General features: G+C 44.6%; 1 protein-coding gene across 3 annotated transcripts in view; it reads left to right on the forward strand.

Annotated features, from left to right (window-relative positions):
* Positions 1-19235, forward strand: part of FGF13 (fibroblast growth factor 13) — a gene marked incomplete at both ends in the record, with an annotated part of 257161 nt that overhangs the window by 187855 nt on the left and 50071 nt on the right. For 2 of the 3 annotated variants that reach the window (XM_082323675.1, XM_082323677.1), the window contains 2 exons: positions 11501-11611; positions 17781-17884. In XM_082323675.1, the coding sequence (XP_082179801.1) occupies positions 11501-11611; positions 17781-17884 (215 nt within the window). Of the gene's footprint in view, positions 1-9303; positions 9491-11500; positions 11612-17780; positions 17885-19235 lie in introns of those variants that run through there. The other variant, XM_082323676.1, reaches the window with a different exon arrangement.

Below are 19235 nucleotides of genomic sequence, written 5' to 3' on the forward strand. Positions count from 1 at the left end.
CTGTACATATAGGTGCCATTTTACAATTAGACTCTTTAACCTCTCATAACTGCCCCATATAGGATACAAGAAAATGCAAGGAGATCTTCCTTCGTTATGGTTACATGGAACGGGCTGAATGGAATTGGTTGAATGACAGCATGGAAAGATCAGCCAAGATAACTTCTTACAAACCAGCAGGCTTAGGATCTAATTCTGCTCTTTGTCCTTTCTTTCCCAGCAAAAGCTCCCCGGCCTTGGAATGTTGTGTTGTAGATGAAGCTAAACTAAGTTCGTTTGTTTGTAGACAAGATTAAGTTGACCTGAAATTGAAGGATAAGGGCACCAAGATACTGACGGGTTTTGTGGCTACTGCTCATTAGAAGCATGTTGTAATTTTTAATGAAAGAAGGAAAGAATAACCTGGCGGGAAGAGATGGAAAATGAGAATGAGAAACAAAGAGAAGAGGGTTGAAGGGAGAGGACAGAAATCCTGATGATATATCATTATCTGCTAAATATGGGGTCACTCTGCTGTGAGTTTAGCTCAGCATGATTTAGCAGTATGACTGGGGAATTGCGAAGGCCATACATATGGACTGGAAATTTAATTAAAATCATGCTATTATATTTGTATCTACTTCTGCAGCTTAATCTACTGGTTTCATGGTGGTTTTAGTTAGAAATGCAGCTACAAGTTGGACAGTTATCCAGTCTCTGTACAAGCAAATGTGTCCCTGTTGTAGTTCAGCCGGACTTAAGTGAGGAATAACAGTGCTCAGCTCAGGCAGCTTCATCTCTCTTTCTCTGATTTCTGATCATTGTTTCTCTGCATAGCAACAAAACCTTTCTGTGCTTTCTGATGAGGTCTGAGTCCCCAGAAATGTACCCAGCTGCCTAATGCGAATATTGGGAGCAGTAGCAGATGTTCTGCTATTAGCCTCCTTCTCTGAATTGACTTCTCTGAATTTCTTCTAATTTGCTTATGTAGAATTTGCATACACAATTTTTCTAGTCTCCAGACCTATTTAAATCCAATACAGCAAATGCTGGCTTGTGGTTCTCATTTCTGTTTTGCTAGCCAATGTTACTTGCGAGTGCTGCTTGCAAAAAGAGTGCATCTAAGTTATGCTAATGAATTCCCCTCTGTTTGCTTATGATATGTTGTATTTTTCACCTCAAAATCCCTGTGTGATTTATAGATGTCACCTTTGCTCTGCTCTTGCCAGCAGCTGCTCCCGCTAAGCCTGGAGTTGCCATGAGGCCAATTGCTGGAAGGTATGTGTGTGTGGGCAGTGCGACTGCGCGACTGCTTGGGCTGTTTTTATATTCACACGTATTACTGAGCACTGCCAGAAGCAAGATAGTCAGCCACATGGACCTTCATTAAGTGATTACTTGGTTTTGATGGTGGTAAATATTATTTGTTATAAAGATGCATTACGTAGATTATAGCCTGAATCACCCCGCAACGATAGTTCAGTAAGGCAGAGGTACTGTTTTCCTTCATGCAGCTGTGAAAATAATGGTGCTTTTTTGGATAGGAATGAATTGCCATCTGGAGGTGCCTTTCTCTCTTCTTTCTTGGTTGTACGGCCCAGGTATTTGGTCAGATGAGCTTAGGTAAACCTAACTGTTACATCACTGAACTCAGGTCAGATATGTCTTGTTACATCACTATTAATGTCGTGATTATTACGTGGTGAACTGAGACAGAATTCAGAAGTTTGGGCTCATGGCCCTTTTCCTAATCCTCAAGGATATACTTCTGGTTACTGAAACTGAGACCAGCATTTTTGCTCAGGTAAACTGGTTCCAGTTCCACGACAGTGAGCAGAACAAGGCCCACACTTGCACATATGCAGAAGCAGCGACCCAGTGCAGGGTCTAACTCCAGCTCCTGGAGAGCCCTGCCTCCATCCAAGACATGGCCCTTTTTGCTCCAAGTCCCTTTCATTTGTGACCTGCTCTGTTCACATTCTCATTTGTCCTGTGTGAACTTGATGCCATGATCTCAGCAGTCAAGTAAGTCACAGAAAACCATTGCCAGGCTCTTCTGATCCCACCCCGGGCAGTTTGGTTTCATTATTAGAAAACAGATGGGTCTTACATCGTTAACACAGCAACGGGAAGCAGCAAGCTTGGCATTCCTCACATGATTACAGTGAATTGGGTTCTGTAATTATGTGAAGTCAAGCAATGGGGCAAAACTTGGCTTCTGAGCAAAGCAAGGGCCATGGCTGTGAGAAGCTGGTAGAAATGCTTAGGTGCAGGTGGGAGGAGGGAGAACTCTCAGAGGCCCCAACTCAGTGGAGACCCAGTGAGTCTGTTCTTGTCAAGCTCTTGACAGAGGATGAACCATCAGATCTATGAAAAGGTGGGAAAAGATCCATTTGAGTAATGTGACAATCTCTAGGCAACTTGGTTTGGGTCTGTGAAGGACTATTTACAGTGTTTTGTCATGTGTAAAGTGGCCTTATGTTAAGTTTGACAGTGGCATATAGCCCACACTTCTTGTGTGTCCCATGCTGAGATGTAAATATTTCAGGGATGATATGCTGTCATTTGCATTGACAATTCCGAGAGTCATCATGCTGAGAGGTGAATGAACAGATACTTCTGTGCATACTGATGCGGGAGGCTCCGGAGTATTTTTTGCTATGGCTTTACGATGGGCAGAGAGAAGTTGGTCGGTCACTGCTGCAAGTTCCTGGCTCAGGTTGGGCCCCCCCGAGACACGGGAATAACGTGTTCCCAATTCGGGAGCCCGCAGAGCTGTGGGAGCTGATCTCTTCTCTTTGTTCTGTGACCTTTCCCAGCTGATTGGCACTGATCTTTTATGCACCGGATAGACGATCTTTTGTGGTTGACATTTTGGGATGACTGAATATGGATTAACCTAGGCAAAAATATTTCCATTTTTCTACCTTCAAACAATGCCCTCCTTTTCCAAAAATGCCTGCTCCATCAGGGGACACAGTCAGATCAAATCCAGTTTTGACTGAGACAGTGTTGTAGAGGAATCAGAATTCACAGCTGGGAAGGGGCAGAACTGGGGTTTCTCTCATTAGTATTTTCTCTGAGAATCTGAGAGAAAACTGATGTTCTTGATGTGAGATCTCATGGCCATCCTGAGTATTTAGCAGGGCATGTCAGTCATGAAGAAGAGGCCCAAATTCTTGCCAGAGTGAGTGAACCTTGTACTAGCAGACTTGTGCAGATCTGATAAGAGAACAGGATTAGGATATGAGAACCTTTTGTAATGCATCTGGCGCATAATTATTTTTTAAATATCTTAGTAGTCTTAGTGAGATGACTCAGATGTTGAAGACAGAGACATGTTTCTCTGCTTTGCTGGATGGGGGCCAGTTTCAGCACATCCAGTCCTGTGCACCAGTTGTTCTGCTGTTGAGATTCATGATTCTGTACTCTGAGAAGACAAAAATCAACCAGCTGCCTAATCCCTTGAACTATTGAATTGACCGTGCCTCCACACGAACAAGTGAGCTCTTAGGTAAAGTGGGTCCAAGTGACATGTCTACACCGGTGTCACTGGAATTTATTTTGATTTTTTTCCTGTTACTGAGCAGGGCTGCACAGTGCACTTTTGCAAAGAACCATGGCACAGACACACACAGGAACATCCATGTCACTGTTTACAAGTGCCCTTATGGTCTCGGCATAAAAATACTTCTGTTTACAGCAATGCAGCTCGTATGAAGGTCTGCAGCTGGTTATTGAAGCTGATCTTTACTGTTAAGGTTAATTTTAAGGTAGCCCAGTTGGTCTGTTGACTAAAATATCCTCAAATTTGAGCTCTTGGTCTGAGGCTGCCTGAAGGCCCAGCTCTTCCACTAATACCTTTTTCCACCTTGCACTCAGAAATAAACCTCTAGCTGACTCTTAATTAGGCTCATATCTAAAAAAACCCCAGGCTTTCAGGGGTAGTGAACTGGCCAGCAAACCGTGCTCATCCCCCGAGCAGAGAGCACCCGGAGACTCGCCGTTCTGCAGCGCTTGTGTCCAGCCGCGGAGCTGGCTGCAGAGGAAAGGCTGAGTCATTTCCACGGGATGTTTCACAGAGGAGCTAAGTGATGCGGGGCTTGGGTCTGAACAGCTCTGTTTCCTGGTGAATAGTAATTCTGTTTACTTAAAGAGGAAAAAATCACTGGGGGCCTCAGTGCTGCTGTGTCATACCCGACTGGATGAAGTCTAGTTTATCTCAACCTGAAAAGAGAGAGAAGTGATTCTGGTGGCACTTTTCAGAAAATCATTCTCTACTTTTTGGGAGCATAAACAGTGGAAATAGTCCGTAGATTTGACTCCTGAAGCTTTTTTATTCTGCTTGTTCTGTAACAGCAGTAGCATGTTACCCCAGCAAGAACTGCAGAACCTTGAGAGGGACTCCTGACATCCCATGCCAGGCTGAAATTTTGTCACACCAAAGCAGCTTCAGTCTCATAAATGTAAAGGGGTGGTTTGGGGTTTATGCTTGGCTGAGTGAGGTCTGGAGCTGGCTTGTGATTTTTCTTCTGGTCTTGATTTTCACGTAGCATTTGTTTTGCCCAGAATCTACCTGTTTCTATAGGACCTACTATAAATCTTTCAGTACTTGTTTATAGGAGAAGAGGAAAGAACTGAACATGCTGTTTAGTCAGGATGGGGTATTTTGACCCGAGGTGCTGGCAGTAAGTTCCTGCTTTGTGGCAACACATCATGAGAATTGTTAATGCTTCTGTAGGGCACAGAGGAGCTCAGGTCCCTTGGCGAGTCACACATTGGGCTCCTGTGCCAATCACCGGTGCAGTTGAACAGGCAGCTGGAAATTGCCGTCTCTCCCCCACCCATTCCCTCCTCTGACAGCAATGCTGCACTGATACACCGCTCTGCGCTCGATCACATCTGTTGACATTCATGTGCCCAAATAGCACAGGCGGTCAGCAGTGGGGGAAAGGAGGTCCTCTGCTCGCAGGCTGCAGCTGGCCCCAGGCGTGCTGCAAAGCCGCGGCGGCTTGTCAAAACTTGCAGCTTGTTTCGTGACACCGAGGTCTGGAGCTGGCTTGTGATTTTTCTTCTGGTCTCAATTTTTGTGCAGCACTTGTTTTGCCCAGCATCTACCTGTTTATATAGGACCTATTATAAATCTTTTGTGCTCGGGATGGATTCAGGCTCATGGGAAACAGCAGTGGTCTGGGACCTGCCACAGTGCAAATGGTTCAAGGAGGATGGAGCAAAACCCAAAAGTTTTGCACTTTCCTCTAATTTGGTGAAACAACCAACGGTGCTTGCCTGCAGTTTGGGCCAGTGATGGGGGTTTGATGCCTTTTCTTGCAGAAGCCAGGCAATGAGGGCAGCACGCCTTGTGTCGGTTGAAAACCATGTCCTGCGTTAGTCGAAGAGCCAGTCCTGGTTTGGGGGGGCGTGGTACCAAATTGCAGGCTTTACTTTTGCCCAATCCGGGCAACTTCTGAAGGTTCTAATGCTTAGAATCATGGAAATAAACATCAGTATAAACTCAACAGATGACTGGGAAGAAAAAACAGAAATCAAAAGCAGGTGAGATCTTTGCCTACTTCAAAACAGTGGAATTGCTGCTGGGTCAAATCCCAGCTCCAGGTAGATCATGGTGCTGTCTCTGACAGTAACTGTACAAGTCTGTCCCATTTCTTAAGAGGTGCTTAATTCTTGATTGAAATGGGGCTGGCAATTTACTCTTTTGCTTTAAGTGTGCCCCGTTACAATAATCACACACAAAGAAACAGGACGCGTGTTCAAGGAGTGTCTGGTTGTCTTCTACATTCAAAAAGTTGCTCGGAATGTTATTTTATTTTATTTTATTTTATTTTATTTTACCTTTTTAGCATGGTGGGGAGTGAACAGCTCTTGCTGTTCAAAGAAAATAAAGCTGTTCCTTCAGATTTTTATATCTGTAACACTGAAGTAGTCCAAAGACTGGTCCTGTACCAAAGACGTTTTCCCAACAAGATCTTCATTTTCATGTGCCATTTATAGTAAATGAAGACATGTTTGTAGGAGTACCGATAGATGGAGAGGCTGATCATACAGAAAAACTGGAGGAATGTTTTTTGAAACTTAAATCTGATTATGCATATATGCTATTTTTATTCCTCTCTTTAGTTATCTGTCAAGGAACATTTGTGCAAATGAATTTTCATTATGGATTTTAAGCATGCAGGCTGGAATGCTGGCAGAAAGATATCCTAAATACTGCTTTTATATACCACTTTCCCCCAGGCTTTTCAAGGTTAGCCAAATTCTGAGTTATGGTTAGTCATTGTGAAAATGAAATGTCATCTCACCTATAGGACAGATCACAATGAGGCAGCTTCACTTTGATCTGAAGATCAAACGCCGCTTTCCAAACTGGGAATATTTATAAAGCAATGGGTGAGTCTCAGGAAAAACAAGTCTCACTCGTGACTGTATTGGAAGTGGAAAGATGGTAAAATTCATAGTACGTTACCGGTGAGTTGAGTAGGATGAGTTATTACTAATAATATCCGACTGGCTGTCTCTTAGGTTGGATTTCACATGTCTTATGTGGACTGGCAGATGAGGGTAGTGGTGGAACTTGTGAATTGCAGTTATTTTTACCCTACCGTTTAACCGAAATAAGAAATTAGGAGTATTTACTTAATATGAATATGTGGATGCCATAAAGTGCCTCATAAACAAAGGTGAGTGAATGTGTATATACACCTATACATGTATACATATACTTCTTGCAGAAAAGTGGTATTGTGGATGGGTACATGGGGCTGCCAAATTCAATAAACCATGTCAGCTGTCAAGGTCTCAGGCTGTGATGGCACATGTTACACTTTCAGTCAGACATCATCTGAAAACTTGTGCGTTATGGGCATTTCTGTAAGGCCTGGCCACGCAACATGTTCTATTGGGGCAGGAGTTCCCAGTTGGAGGAAACAGATTTGGACCTGTTTTGACCTGTTTCTAGTCAAGGGAAGGACTGTAATGTTTGCAGAGCTACAGCGAACTGCTTTTGAATTGAGCTCTTTGAAGCGAAGATATTGAGTGGCATGGTTTCTGCTGTGCTTGCCTGGGACCGCAGTGTGCAACCCTGGGAAGAGGGAGGGGAGGACGGCGTGGTTTTGCCGAAGGTGTGTGGGGGAGAGGAAGAAGGGGCAGGTATCCTGAGAAGCCTGGCAGAGTATGAAAGAAAAGAAATCCAGCGCTGTCACACCAACCCAGCTGCATGGGTTCTGTCTCGATAGCCCCAGGGGAGCCCTGGGCTGGCCCAGGGCACACAGGACGCAGCTCCTGGACTTGGCTGGCTGAAGCCCATTGCCATCACGGTCCTGGTGAGCTCAGCTCCTGCAAGGAACCAGCCGACAGCCCCCCCCCCTCCCAGTTACAGGACATCCCACCCTGCCTCAACACCTGCAAGTGACTGCGAATCCCCTCTGCCTCAGGGATAAATTCTTTCAATAGTTGTTTGCCTTCAGGGTTGCAAATCTCTGTTTTGTTTCTAGCCTGAATTGGCTTTATTTCAGGCTCCAGCTGTTGAAAGCATGCTGAAGAGCAGGGGGTGGGTTGCAAAGGGACCCCCAGGACCTCCTGCTTCTTATGTCCTGGGGCACAGATGTGTGCAGGGTTCGGTGTTGGCTGTGCGGGGCATTAACTACAGCACGGCGCCAGGCTCTGACACCAGGCTCTGCTCCCGGCATCATGGCATCGCTGCTTCTCCCTGTCCTGGTACCCCCGCAGCCCGGCCCCCACTTAGCCAGGGATGAATAAACCCAGCTGGCAGGAGATCCTGGCCTCCAGGGACACAGAGGCACCGTGGGGGGACAAAGGGAAGAGGGGGAACACGGCAATGACAAGGAAATTGCTCTCTCTGAGGATTTTCTAGTCTCTGCTAGAAAACTGGAGCTGAGAGCATGGGGGGGGGGGGGGGGGGAGGCAAGGCAAGAGAGGCAAAAAGCCTCTGCTAAATCAGTGAGGCAGAGAGGGGGCCATCCTGTAAGGATGAGGAAAAGGCAGGGGAGAGCTATGGCTGGAGCTCCCCTGCCTGCTCCCCTGCCTGCCTCCCTGAACCACCTTCCTGCTGCTGGCCAGGTGTCCTCACTCCGCTGCTGCTGAAAACCTGGTGCCAGCTATTTGCTCATCACAGTCACGTTTGTTTGGGTGTCTGTGCCTCCCCAGGAGGCAGCTCTGTCAAAAGCAGGTACCCACAGCCCGTGGGGCTGGCAAGGGTGGGCAGCGGGAGCTGGTGCACCCCAGCTGCCCACTCTGAGCCCCTGCCTCCTCACTGCCTGCACCCCGGGGGCCCCTCCGCAACTCCCCACACAAAGAGCCACCGGGCAGGTCTCCCGCTCGCTGCCTTGCCTGGGAGAGAAGGAGGAGGAAGAGGAGGAGGAGGGGAGGGTGGTGATAAGGGGCTTTCTGCGTCGTCTCATTTCTGTATCCAGCGCACAGCTCGTGGGGTGTGTGCGAGTGCGTGCATCCGCTGCCTGAGGACTACTGCTGCTGCAGTCTCGGCGCTGAGCTGCCGGCGACCAGGCGTCAGGGGAGCTCTGGCTATTTACCGACTGGTGACAAGTGTTGCAATGCAAAAGCTGAACGCGTCCGTGGAGGGGAGGCTGCACTGGCAGCAGCACCTGTAAGGAGCAGAGGGGAAGAGGCTTCCCGAGGCATTTGGCAGCAGGCAGCCGAGGCTCCAGGCATCGGCACCTCCTCCCAGTGTCTCCATCACCGCTTGCTTCGGATCTCTTCTTAAGGGAGAAGAGGAAAAAGGATCCAGAAAACCCCTGCAACTGGACAGCCCCTGCTGGAGTCTAACAGGTGTTTGCTGGGATTTGAATGGGGAGGGGACGGGTGGGGAGAAAAGTTAACTGGAGAAATTGGGGCTAGGAGAGATGCAATGATCTTGCACCAAGTGGATGTGCCATGTCTGCATGTGAATAGCACGTCTGGAGAAGCTCAAGGGATGTCTTGCAAGTGATCTGCTCCATCTCCGTAGAAACGCTCACCTCTGCCTGCAAACTTTCTCCTGCCAGAAGTTGGGAGGAATAAAAAAGCATCAGAAAATCAAAAGGGGAAGATCTCAGCAGACAAAAACGCTTGAGCTAAACTGTTGCATCCTGACCCCAGGCTCTGGTGTGAGCATCCCACCGGTGTCTCCTGGGCTCCCAAGCCGATTGGCGGTGGGTGGCGTTGGCCAAGGCGCCCGGCAGCGTCCCCAGCATTGGGGACGGGCCGAGCAGCATGCTGGCTGCGGTGCCCGCGGCCGGCGAGCAAACCCCGCGTGCCTGACCCGCCGGTGGTGCCGGGGCGGTGGCGGCCATGGCTGCAGCCATCGCCAGCTCCCTGATCCGCCAGAAGAGACAAGCCAGGGAGCGGGAGAAGTCCAATGCCTGTAAGTGTGTCAACAGCCCCAGCAAGAGCAAGGGAAGCTGCGACAAGAACAAGTTGAATGTGTTTTCCAGGGTCAAACTCTTTGGCTCCAAGAAAAGGCGAAGAAGGCGACCAGGTTGGCAAGGGTTATGTGTTTGGGGGGTTGCTTTGTTTAATTTAATGCAAACTGGGATGTACGTCAGGCATGGGAAAAGGGGGACCGGTGCCTCAGGGCCGGTAAAATGAACGTGCAAAATTAAATTGCCCTTCCTGGCTTGTATGATCTGATAGGTGTGGGTACCCCATGCCAGTCCCTTTCCCTTTCATGCTCATCTGGTTTATTTGGATAACACACACCTTTGCTATCTGCCTCACTTGCACATCCGTGTACCTGTAATTCAGTAGCCTGTCTTACACATCCACACATACAAACACACGTGATTTATTTGTGGGGGAGATGTTTGCAGGGGAAGTTCCCACACATAAAGCTTCCTCAGTTGTATGTTAAATAACTTAGTGGTCTAGAGATCTGGTTTTGTCTCCCTGCTTCACAGAATGCCTGTGCCGTGCTTTATTTGCTGATTGCAGACGAGGCTTTTTGCTTTCGCTGGCACCTTCCAGAGTTTTGCTTCAGTGCCCTGTTCCTTTCTAGGAATCTCACACATGCAGCTGCCCTGCAGCCGCGATGCTCTCCGTGCCAGAGGTGCAAAAGACCAGGCATGAAGACTCAGTCCCTGATCTGAGTGGGGTTTTTTGTATGTGGGAGGAGCAAAACCCTCTGGTAATGTTGCTATCGCTTTGCTGTGCTGAAACATTGATGCCATTCGCCACTTAACCTGTCTGCCTTTCTCAGCAGCCACAGAAGAGGTGCCTCGATCACGATTTGCAAACAGCTTTGGGATGTATTATGGCTAAAAAGCCAAAGTGGGGGTTGGATTAATTTCTTGTCAGAAAAGTTGGTCGATAAGAATTGTGCATCCCTCAGTACCCTTATCAAATGTTGCTAATAGGAAGTAATATACTTATGCAAACTATTGTAAGCTTTTGCCTTCAGCTCCTACTAAAATGAAGTACACTAGCAGAGCTCCCTAATGTCTTTGATTACAAACACAAGGAGTCTTATCCAGACATTGGCTATTGGAAATGACACATCAGATCTTCCCAGTATGTTTATCTCAGAATTAAGTAAGTTGTTGCGGAGCGAGCTGCGGAGATGCATCACCTCCTGACAAGCATAATTGTGTGAAATGGCTACAATGCAGATGTCATTGGGATTCAGTAGAAGTAGACCTTTTTTTGCAATTATTCCTGGTGCATTACCTAGATATCTTAAATGACAGTCTTGTCAGCAGATCCCGTTGTTGTTTACTTTTTGGTCTAGAATGATCTGAAACCATATGAGATATCTCGCTTTCTAACTGTGAATCTTAGAATGGTTATGAAAAAAAGAAACCTATCCAAACTATGCGTTGTTTTGATCTTTCTTCTTCTAGCTGATGAGGTAATTACCTCAATCCTTATGGTAATATTTATTTTACAGTTCCACACATTGCTGGATTTCAGGGTTCCCCCCTCCATTTTCCATATGTTCATTGAGTAGCTTATCACTTCGGATGCTCTGTACTCTTTGGAGCAGCAAGGAATGGGGGTTTGTTTATTAGAGCTGCAGCAGTTCCTGTGCTAAACGTTTGCTGCTACATATTTAGGCTCTCAACTGTCACTGTGGCTCCTATTAGTGCTATCATAGTAGTCCTCTTTTTCCCTTCCATTTAAGAACTCACACCTTTTTAAAATGCGGAATACGCTCTTTGCCAGCTCATTTCTAATCTTAAATGAGATAGGGCTGAGCTCCTGAGGCCAAGCAGCACACTGTCGGAATTTGTATTCACTGGAAGCAGATTTTCCTGTGCTACCTACTTTGCAATTGAAAGTGGCATTTAATCATTTTGCTAATTGATTTCAGAGACATAAATTTGATCTCAACCTAAATGAAAAGTGTTGCAAAGCTGGTTGCCCTGCTTTTGTTTTGGGTCTTTTTCATATCTCAGCCTTCAGAAGAAACCTGGAGATTAGTTTTCAGCATCCTGCTCGCTTGGAACAGCACATCAGGATTTCCCACATTAATCTCACTATTGTTTTTTTACAGAGCCTCAGCTTAAAGGTATAGTAACAAAGCTATACAGCAGGCAAGGATACCACTTGCAGTTGCAAGCAGATGGAACAATTGATGGAACAAAAGAGGAGGACAGTAGTTATAGTAAGTGACATCAGAATAAATGGTGTGTTTGTGAATTGTGGTGTCTCATTCTTCCCATATAGGTCCGTTCAAAATTGTTGTCCTGGGATGACTGAGTGAGTGGAAGCGGCATTAACACTGCTCACAGTGCAGAAGTCTTTCGGACTTACTGGGTCTGAGAGAAATGCAAATAAAAATCACTTATAGAAATAATGAACTAGAGGAGGTAATGATGACACATATGACAAACAAAGCAAATGTTATCTCCATGGTAATCTAGAGAAGTTCATTGCTGTCCTTTGGATTTTATTAGATTTTTTTTTTTTCTACAGGGAAAATTTGCTCGCCTACTCAGAGTGCCTGAAATAGAATAACGCTATCTCTACTCTTAAACAGGGGCTCATTCAAACAGAGCTGAGTTATTTCACACAATGAGAGTTCATCATCGTTTTAAAGTTCACATTTCCCTATTATTATTATTATTTTTTACCCCTTCTAAACTTAATTATACCTTCGACCAGATTTCCCTCAGCTTTTTGTGAAAAAGCTTTGGATGCTTTTGGTTTGGTTGTTTTTTGTTTTTCTTTTTTTTTTTTTTACAACTTTGAGAATTATAGAAAACGGGAAAAGATGACTAGAGCATAGATTTGGTGTGTGTGAATAACATATTTAAGCGTTTCACATAGTTGTACTGTTTAGCTTAAACTACGTTTCTGTTCTGAAAGAAGGAGTTAGGAGGAGCAAGGAGTTGGAGAAGGTATTTCAGGCCACTTAGACAACAAACCAGAAAATCAACAGGCAGACCTTCCTTTTTAATTATTAAAAAGCACTGATTTAAGTGCCATCCTTTTCATATGAAAAGTATTTACAGGTGAAAAATAATTTCATTTTACAGGGCACTTGAATATGGCAGAGTAAGCACTAGATGCAATAGGAAGTATCCTATCTTATTCGTCCGATCAGTTGCTCCCGCACTTTTCCCACACCCTCTTTAATCCTTTTTGCACCCCTGTATTAACTTCGGAGTGGCAGGAGGGAACCGGTGAGGCTGCTGGAGGAGGTCTCTTCTGCAGCCACTGAAGGTGCTGGCCGTAGGGCAGAGTACAAGCGTAGGATCTGTAGGGTAACCTGAGGTCTGGCTCCAGGTCCCGTCCTCATCCGCAGAGAAGGCAGGACAAAGACCAGACCCGTGCAATGCTGAGCGGCTGCTACCATCTTATTGAGTTCTCCTCAGTGCAGCCACAAAATCTACTCTAAGAATGATCCTTATAGACCTTGAATATTGCTTTTCTTTCAAGTGAATGATCTAATATTTATGATTTTAAAAGTCAGTATGGATCGTTCAGGATTTCAAGGTAATTCTGTTAATTATCTTTAAAAAAGAGGAAGAAACAGGTAAACCTTACTTTTCAAATCAAAGCATGATATTATTATAAACTTTTAATGTACTAGAGCAAATATCTGAAATTCCATCTTTTTTTTAAGTGACCATTTCATTCAAATACTTTGCTTGCAATTCTTCTAATAGGGAATCTGAGATTCAAAAGAAGGTAAAACTTACAGGAATCTGTGCTTTTGACATTCATACAGATGTGTCTGTTTCTAAGATATCTTTGTTTTCACTGTGTCCTTAAATTTACCATAACCTGACAGATTACCATTCAAATCATAAAAACCCCTTGTTGCTGGATACCAGCCTTCTAAAATGCTGAATACTTAAATATAATGGAAGTATCCCAGAAATGGTTGCAGCTGGGCTGCAGTATCTAAGTGTTTAGAACAGAGGAGGATTTTATAAAAAAACACATGCTTTTGTATATATTCCTCTTTTATGTAAGGTAAGTGTATGGACCTGAATGCCCTGCAGTCCTGAATTTATTTTAATTGCAATATTTTTAATGGAGCTAGTAAGACAGACTGACTTATGCTGTGGATCACAGCCCACATAAGAGGCTTCCCCCAAAGCCTTGCTCACATGAACGTTAAGTGGATCAGGCCCTCTAAAATCCTTTCTTCCAATATTTGCAGAGACATCTCTCATTTAGCCCATATTCATGCACTGCGGGGAAGCCACAGGACTTGTAGCCCCCTCCAAATATGGGGGGACTCCTTCTCCAGTCTGTTCTTTCCTCCTTTGCACCCCCTGAGGGATATCATTGCTGTTCCCTTTTGTCACCTTACTGAACATTGGCTCTGAGACCATTTGCTTTGTATTCACTACGATAATAAAAACTCCCCTTAACAACGAGGGGAACATCCCCAAATGCAGCTGTGGCCAGCAAAGTGGTTGCATAGCGCTGGGACTCTGAAACTGCATTTTTTTAGAGCAAACCATAGCCATAGTCCACCTGGTCTCCAGACACAGCATTGGCCAGCCTTGTTTAAATTTCAGAATTTTTCTTCCCTTTTTATAGTAGGGATGGGGAGAGGTTGTAGCCTCAATAGCCACCTGCCGTTTTGTGCTCCTGACCACATCCTGGGGCCAGGAGTCCACCTTCTCCATCGTTTGCTACCTAGAGCTGGGTGGGAGGTTTGCCTGAAGATCCCCTTCGGCTCCTGACTTGGGAGCAATTATTTCAAGCTCTGTAGACCCACTGCTGCATGCAGGCTTCACAAAAACAAGGTTGCATCTACAATTGCAGGGAGTTTAAAAGAAAGGTGAGGTTTTGGAGCACCATTTAGGCAGGAGGTGAAACACAGATTTGAGGAGCCGTAGCACTCACCAGACCTCAGTTTTAGCCAGGAGTCCGTGTAATTGGAGGAAGGTGCCTCATGGAAAGGATTTCCTGGCTGCAAAACAGATTTTTGCCTCATTAAATGTGTTAAATAGGGCAAGGTTTTAAATCAAGGCAGAATTTATTCCCCAATTTTGGCAAGACAAAAAGATTTGAGGACTGATAAGGAAATATAGGAAACGATGTCCTGCAGAAAGCGTGTGAAGGTCCAAGTGGCCAAGCCAAGGATGGCACAGACCTCACAGAAATGTATACGTTCATAAATCCAGCTGTGGCCTGTTGCCTCTTATTTTACAGCTCTAATTCTCTGTCAGCTTGTATTGCACAAGGGCCATAGCAAAGATCATTTCTCCCTTAGGCATCGCCAAGTTTTTCATTACCATGGATATTATGTCCTTATTTTACACAGCGCAAATGTAATAGGGAAAGACTAGGATGCAAATAACTTTGCATTATCTTATGCTAACACAAACTGATTGTAGTAGCAAACAATTTATTTTCCTGTAGCTTTTTTTTTCACCCTTTCTGCAGTATCTGCCCACATGAGGGCCAGCCGCTAGAAATGCGATAGGATCTCAAACCCGTTGTCCGTGGCATCAGGGGCTTGCCGAGAAGGGGGCTGCGTGGCTCCGCTGTTGGCCCCATCAGCTTTCGCTGGTCGCAGACAGGCCACTCACTGTTACAGAAGCTGGACTTGGACTTGCTGCTGTGCAAGGACGGTGGGAGCAACGGCTGCTGCTAAAGGGGACAGTCCCCTTTTTGGTGCAGTGCCAACGTCCCCTTGCCTTGGAGGCAGCAGCTGGGGCAGCCTGGCTGCGTGTCTGGCTGTGCTGGCGTAGGACAGACTGACTGTGCACCCCTCCAACAGCCTGTCCCTCTCCCCTTCAGCAGAGGCAGCATTACTCCCCCACAGCCCTTTTGCAGCTTCCGATAGTCTGTGCCACAGCAGCTGCTAATCCCACCCATGTCTAAACCAGCTTCTGAGTGCGCCCAGCCCTCGTCTTGCCTCAAAATAGAGCATGTACGTTTATGGCAGGAAAACATGTTCAGCTGCTGAGGGAAGCAGCTGAGCACCCATCGCAGTGGGTGCCCCAGCCCTCCCCTGGCAGAAGTCGCTCAGCCTCGTATCTCTGCTCACTTTGCCAAGCACGGCACAGCCAGGAATCGCTCACTAAAACCCACCTCCGTGGCTCGTGGCTGTGAGCTGTATCTTCTTGACAGTCCCAGGCTTTGGCCTGTCCTCAGCTGGTCTGCCGACAGGCTCATAGCACTATTTACCATGGAGCCCATACTCATATACCCTTGTGCTGAAAATACCTAAATGCTTGCCCTACTCGTAAATATGCCATTAAGAAAGTGCCTTTCAAAAGAGACCTCCAGGTTCTGCCTGGATACTGAGCTTTAAATTGTGCTCTCCTGCCTACATGGAGATCAGATGCTGCTTTTTGGGGTTGAACTGCAAAAGAGGGCTCTCCAAGGGAATATTTACTGAGTCAGGCAGGGGATATTTTCTCCCACAAAGAAATTCAAGCATTTGATAGCACAAATGAGATATCTATTTCCCTAAGCATTTCCCTTGCTGAAAATCTAAGTTTTATTTGCCAAAAACTGCACAGAACTAGAGGATTTTGTTTTAGTGAAGAGAAAGCCATTTCTGCTGATTTTGTGCTTGCAAGCGAACATGATGAGGAGCTGCATGTGTATGTGTGTTTGTGTCTGCATGTATACTCACATGTTTGAGAGGGAAGGAAAAACATAAGGTATGATTTTACGGTCTCCTACATTTATCTGTGGGTTCTGGGTATTTTTACCTGCTCTGCTATATTTGTCTGCTGTCGGAAATTCAATGCTCAAAGGTGCTCCAACCTCAGAGCAGAGCACCCATAGTTCATAGTATGCCAGCACAGCCGGGCAGGCTCAGCTCAGCCCTGAGCGTGTCCCTCGGCTGCCGGCCCCCCCAGAGCCTCTTGCACCCCCTCTTCACCGAGCCACGGGGCTGAGATGTGGAGGTTAACCCAGGACAGCACACGGAGCTGGAGGTCCAGCTGCCTGCTGGAACAGAGTCTGTTTTTACCAGAATTTAGTCCTTCATCTCCAACACACAGCGTTAACTTCTGGCTATACCTTCATCGAAGTAGGACACGCATACGTTTGCTCTTTCGTTTTTTGATACACTCTTGACAACCCCACACCCGGAATTTAGGATCAGTACTAAACGCTGGCAAGATGCAAATTTTCTTTTAACTAAATATGACCATTTGGGGGTTGTCAGGCTGAAAAAGGAATGTATAATGGGTCATAATTCTTAGCTTATACTTTTGAAAATAATAAAAATATTTCAAATTCATAATTCCATTTTTAATTGGCTTCAGACGGTGACCATAAATACCAAACTTCAGCCTGAAGCAGACCAGAGTTTTACAGCCAAGTAATAAACTATTGGAAATAAGAGCTAGTTTGGCATTACTTCATCCTATCTCTGCATTTATACAACAAACTGGAAGGAGATGCTTTGGGTTATGATAACAGTTCTTGAAAATTTTCTTAACTCCCCATTATTTTTAATCCTATGCATTGAACACAAAGTACTGTATTCAACTCATTATTACTTGTGTTCAATTTTAACATGTCCATGAATCTAAGCTATGGCAGAGCTTTGCTTTTTTTTTTAATTTTATTTGCTAGTTTACAAACCGGAATCTTCATTTTTTGAAGAGATGTTTCTCTGCTTATAAATACTGCCACTATTAGCATGTATAGAAGCATAAACGCAAGCAGAACATTCGAAGCAGCTCAATTTTGAAAGAACAGATTTAGGGCTTGATCTAATGAATATGCTGTCATTTCATTTCATTTTGAAGTTATTTAACTCTCTTTTTTCAAACTCATTCTTCTCTCAAAAAGAGAAAAAAAAACCCAATGTGTTTTGAGTGGAAACATTTTGAGATGTTAATGAAGTTTTTTAACTTTGCTGAATTTCATCTTGCTCCTTCCTTTTGGTGAAAAAATATTTACTGCATTTGATCTGAATTTGAAAAAAAAAAAAAAAGTTTTGATCGTCTTGAAAACTTTTTGTTTGTTTTTGGATTATCTTTTTTTTTCCCCACTTGTTGTCAGGGGGAAAAAAAAAAAAAAAGTGTGTTCAACTCTACTCAGCAGACCCTGGATTCTGCTCATGAGGCAGGTAAGTCATTTTAGCTCTCAGTACCTCCAATTCTTCATCTTCAGAATGGGGGAGATACATTGATATCCTCTGTAGATAATTTCTGAGCTATTAGTGGAAATTGCTATAGAAGACCACGATAGTAGCACTATTGTTCTATAGTACCTGCAGCAATTAATGTATGCATGAATGGGCATTTTTTTATTTAGTTCTGATAATTATGGCTTAATTCTCTGTCTAAGCTGCATACTCTAAAGGATTAATTTTGCTCTCTATCTCCTTTCTCTCCTAGCTTTGTTTAACCTCATACCTGTGGGTTTACGAGTGGTGGCGATTCAGGGGGTTCAAACAAAATTATATCTGGCAATGAACAGTGAAGGATACCTATATACATCAGTAAGTAAACATTTTTAATTTTGTTCTCACTGAAATTATGGTAAGAACTTAGTAAATTAATAATTTACTGTTCTAAGGAATCTGCTTATAACCTACAGAGGTGGGATTTGCCAGCAAGTTCAGTATAGTGGTGATATTCTGGTTTTAGCTTATTGCTGTTTCCATTATGAATATATATGGATGTACAGAATCAAACTGCAGTGCCTTTGATGAAAACTTTGATCCCAAAGTGTGAAATAAATAAAAAACCCACGACCAAAGCCCCAAACAGAAAGGATGCTATCTCTTGGTCGCTGCGGACTGCTTGTGCTAATCAGCGTGGAGCACAAGGGAAAGGGACAACTTTGTGAATCACACGCATGCCTGAACACGTTTTATATCTTCCCATATAATCTCTTATTACTGTTATTAAAAGGGATTTGAGAAAGTAATTTTTTTGTTTGGCCAGGATTTTCAAATAGAAATGGAATTAGGTGCCAAAATCTTATGCCTTTCAGTTGCTGAGTGAGAAAAGAAATGTTTCATTTAGCAGTTTTGAAGAAGAATGTCAGTTAATAATTTTCAGTGGCATTTCTCAAGAGAGCAAACAGTGTTTTCATGAAAAAAAGAAAAAAGGACATTTTTAAAAATAGACAACTTTTAAATTAAAAACATTTAGTTGAACTATGTTTAGGAGATTTAATTATAAAGTCTTAATAGATTTTTCCTAAGGAGGAAAATAGAGGAAAATGTAATTTATTATCTGCTACAAATTATTCTCTTCTAAGAACGATTCCCTTAAGGTGCCTTTAATACTGACAACAATTAAGTAAACTTACTCAAATCTCTCATTTGTTTTGCAATCCTGACAGCTGGGACAAGGGACAGCTTTGCATATTTTTTCTCTTGTATCTGCCAGAGCAAAAGCAAATTAGAACTGGCTATGCTGTGGGACAAAGTAAAATTTCAGTGAATGGCATCGAACTCCGCTTTTCCTTTTGCTCTGGCTGTTTGCTTAGTGCGGTTAATCCACAGATCCGTTCGCAGGGCTGGAGCCACACAGCCAGATCGTGCAAAGTCCCCTTAATCCCCTGTAGTCGCGGTCCTGTGGCTGCACAGTGTTATTTACATTTGTACTGCAAACGTACCTTTGACTGCACTGTGCGTTTTCATTTACATTAGCATCCTCACTCCTTTCTGGCTGCCCACTTGCCGAGAGAGCACTGTGCCGTGCTGGCTTCTGCGGGCTCAGTTCTGCCTCGGGGAGCGTTACCGCGAGTCGCGTCTCAGGGTGGGATAGAGCGGTTTGTACATAAAGCCAAATTCCATCACTGTGCACAGCAAACGTGCTCAGTTTGAGTAGGTCAGTTCT

Source organism: Platalea leucorodia (genome assembly GCF_965183815.1).
Source record: "Platalea leucorodia genome assembly, chromosome: 10".
NCBI lineage: Eukaryota > Metazoa > Chordata > Aves > Pelecaniformes > Threskiornithidae > Platalea > Platalea leucorodia.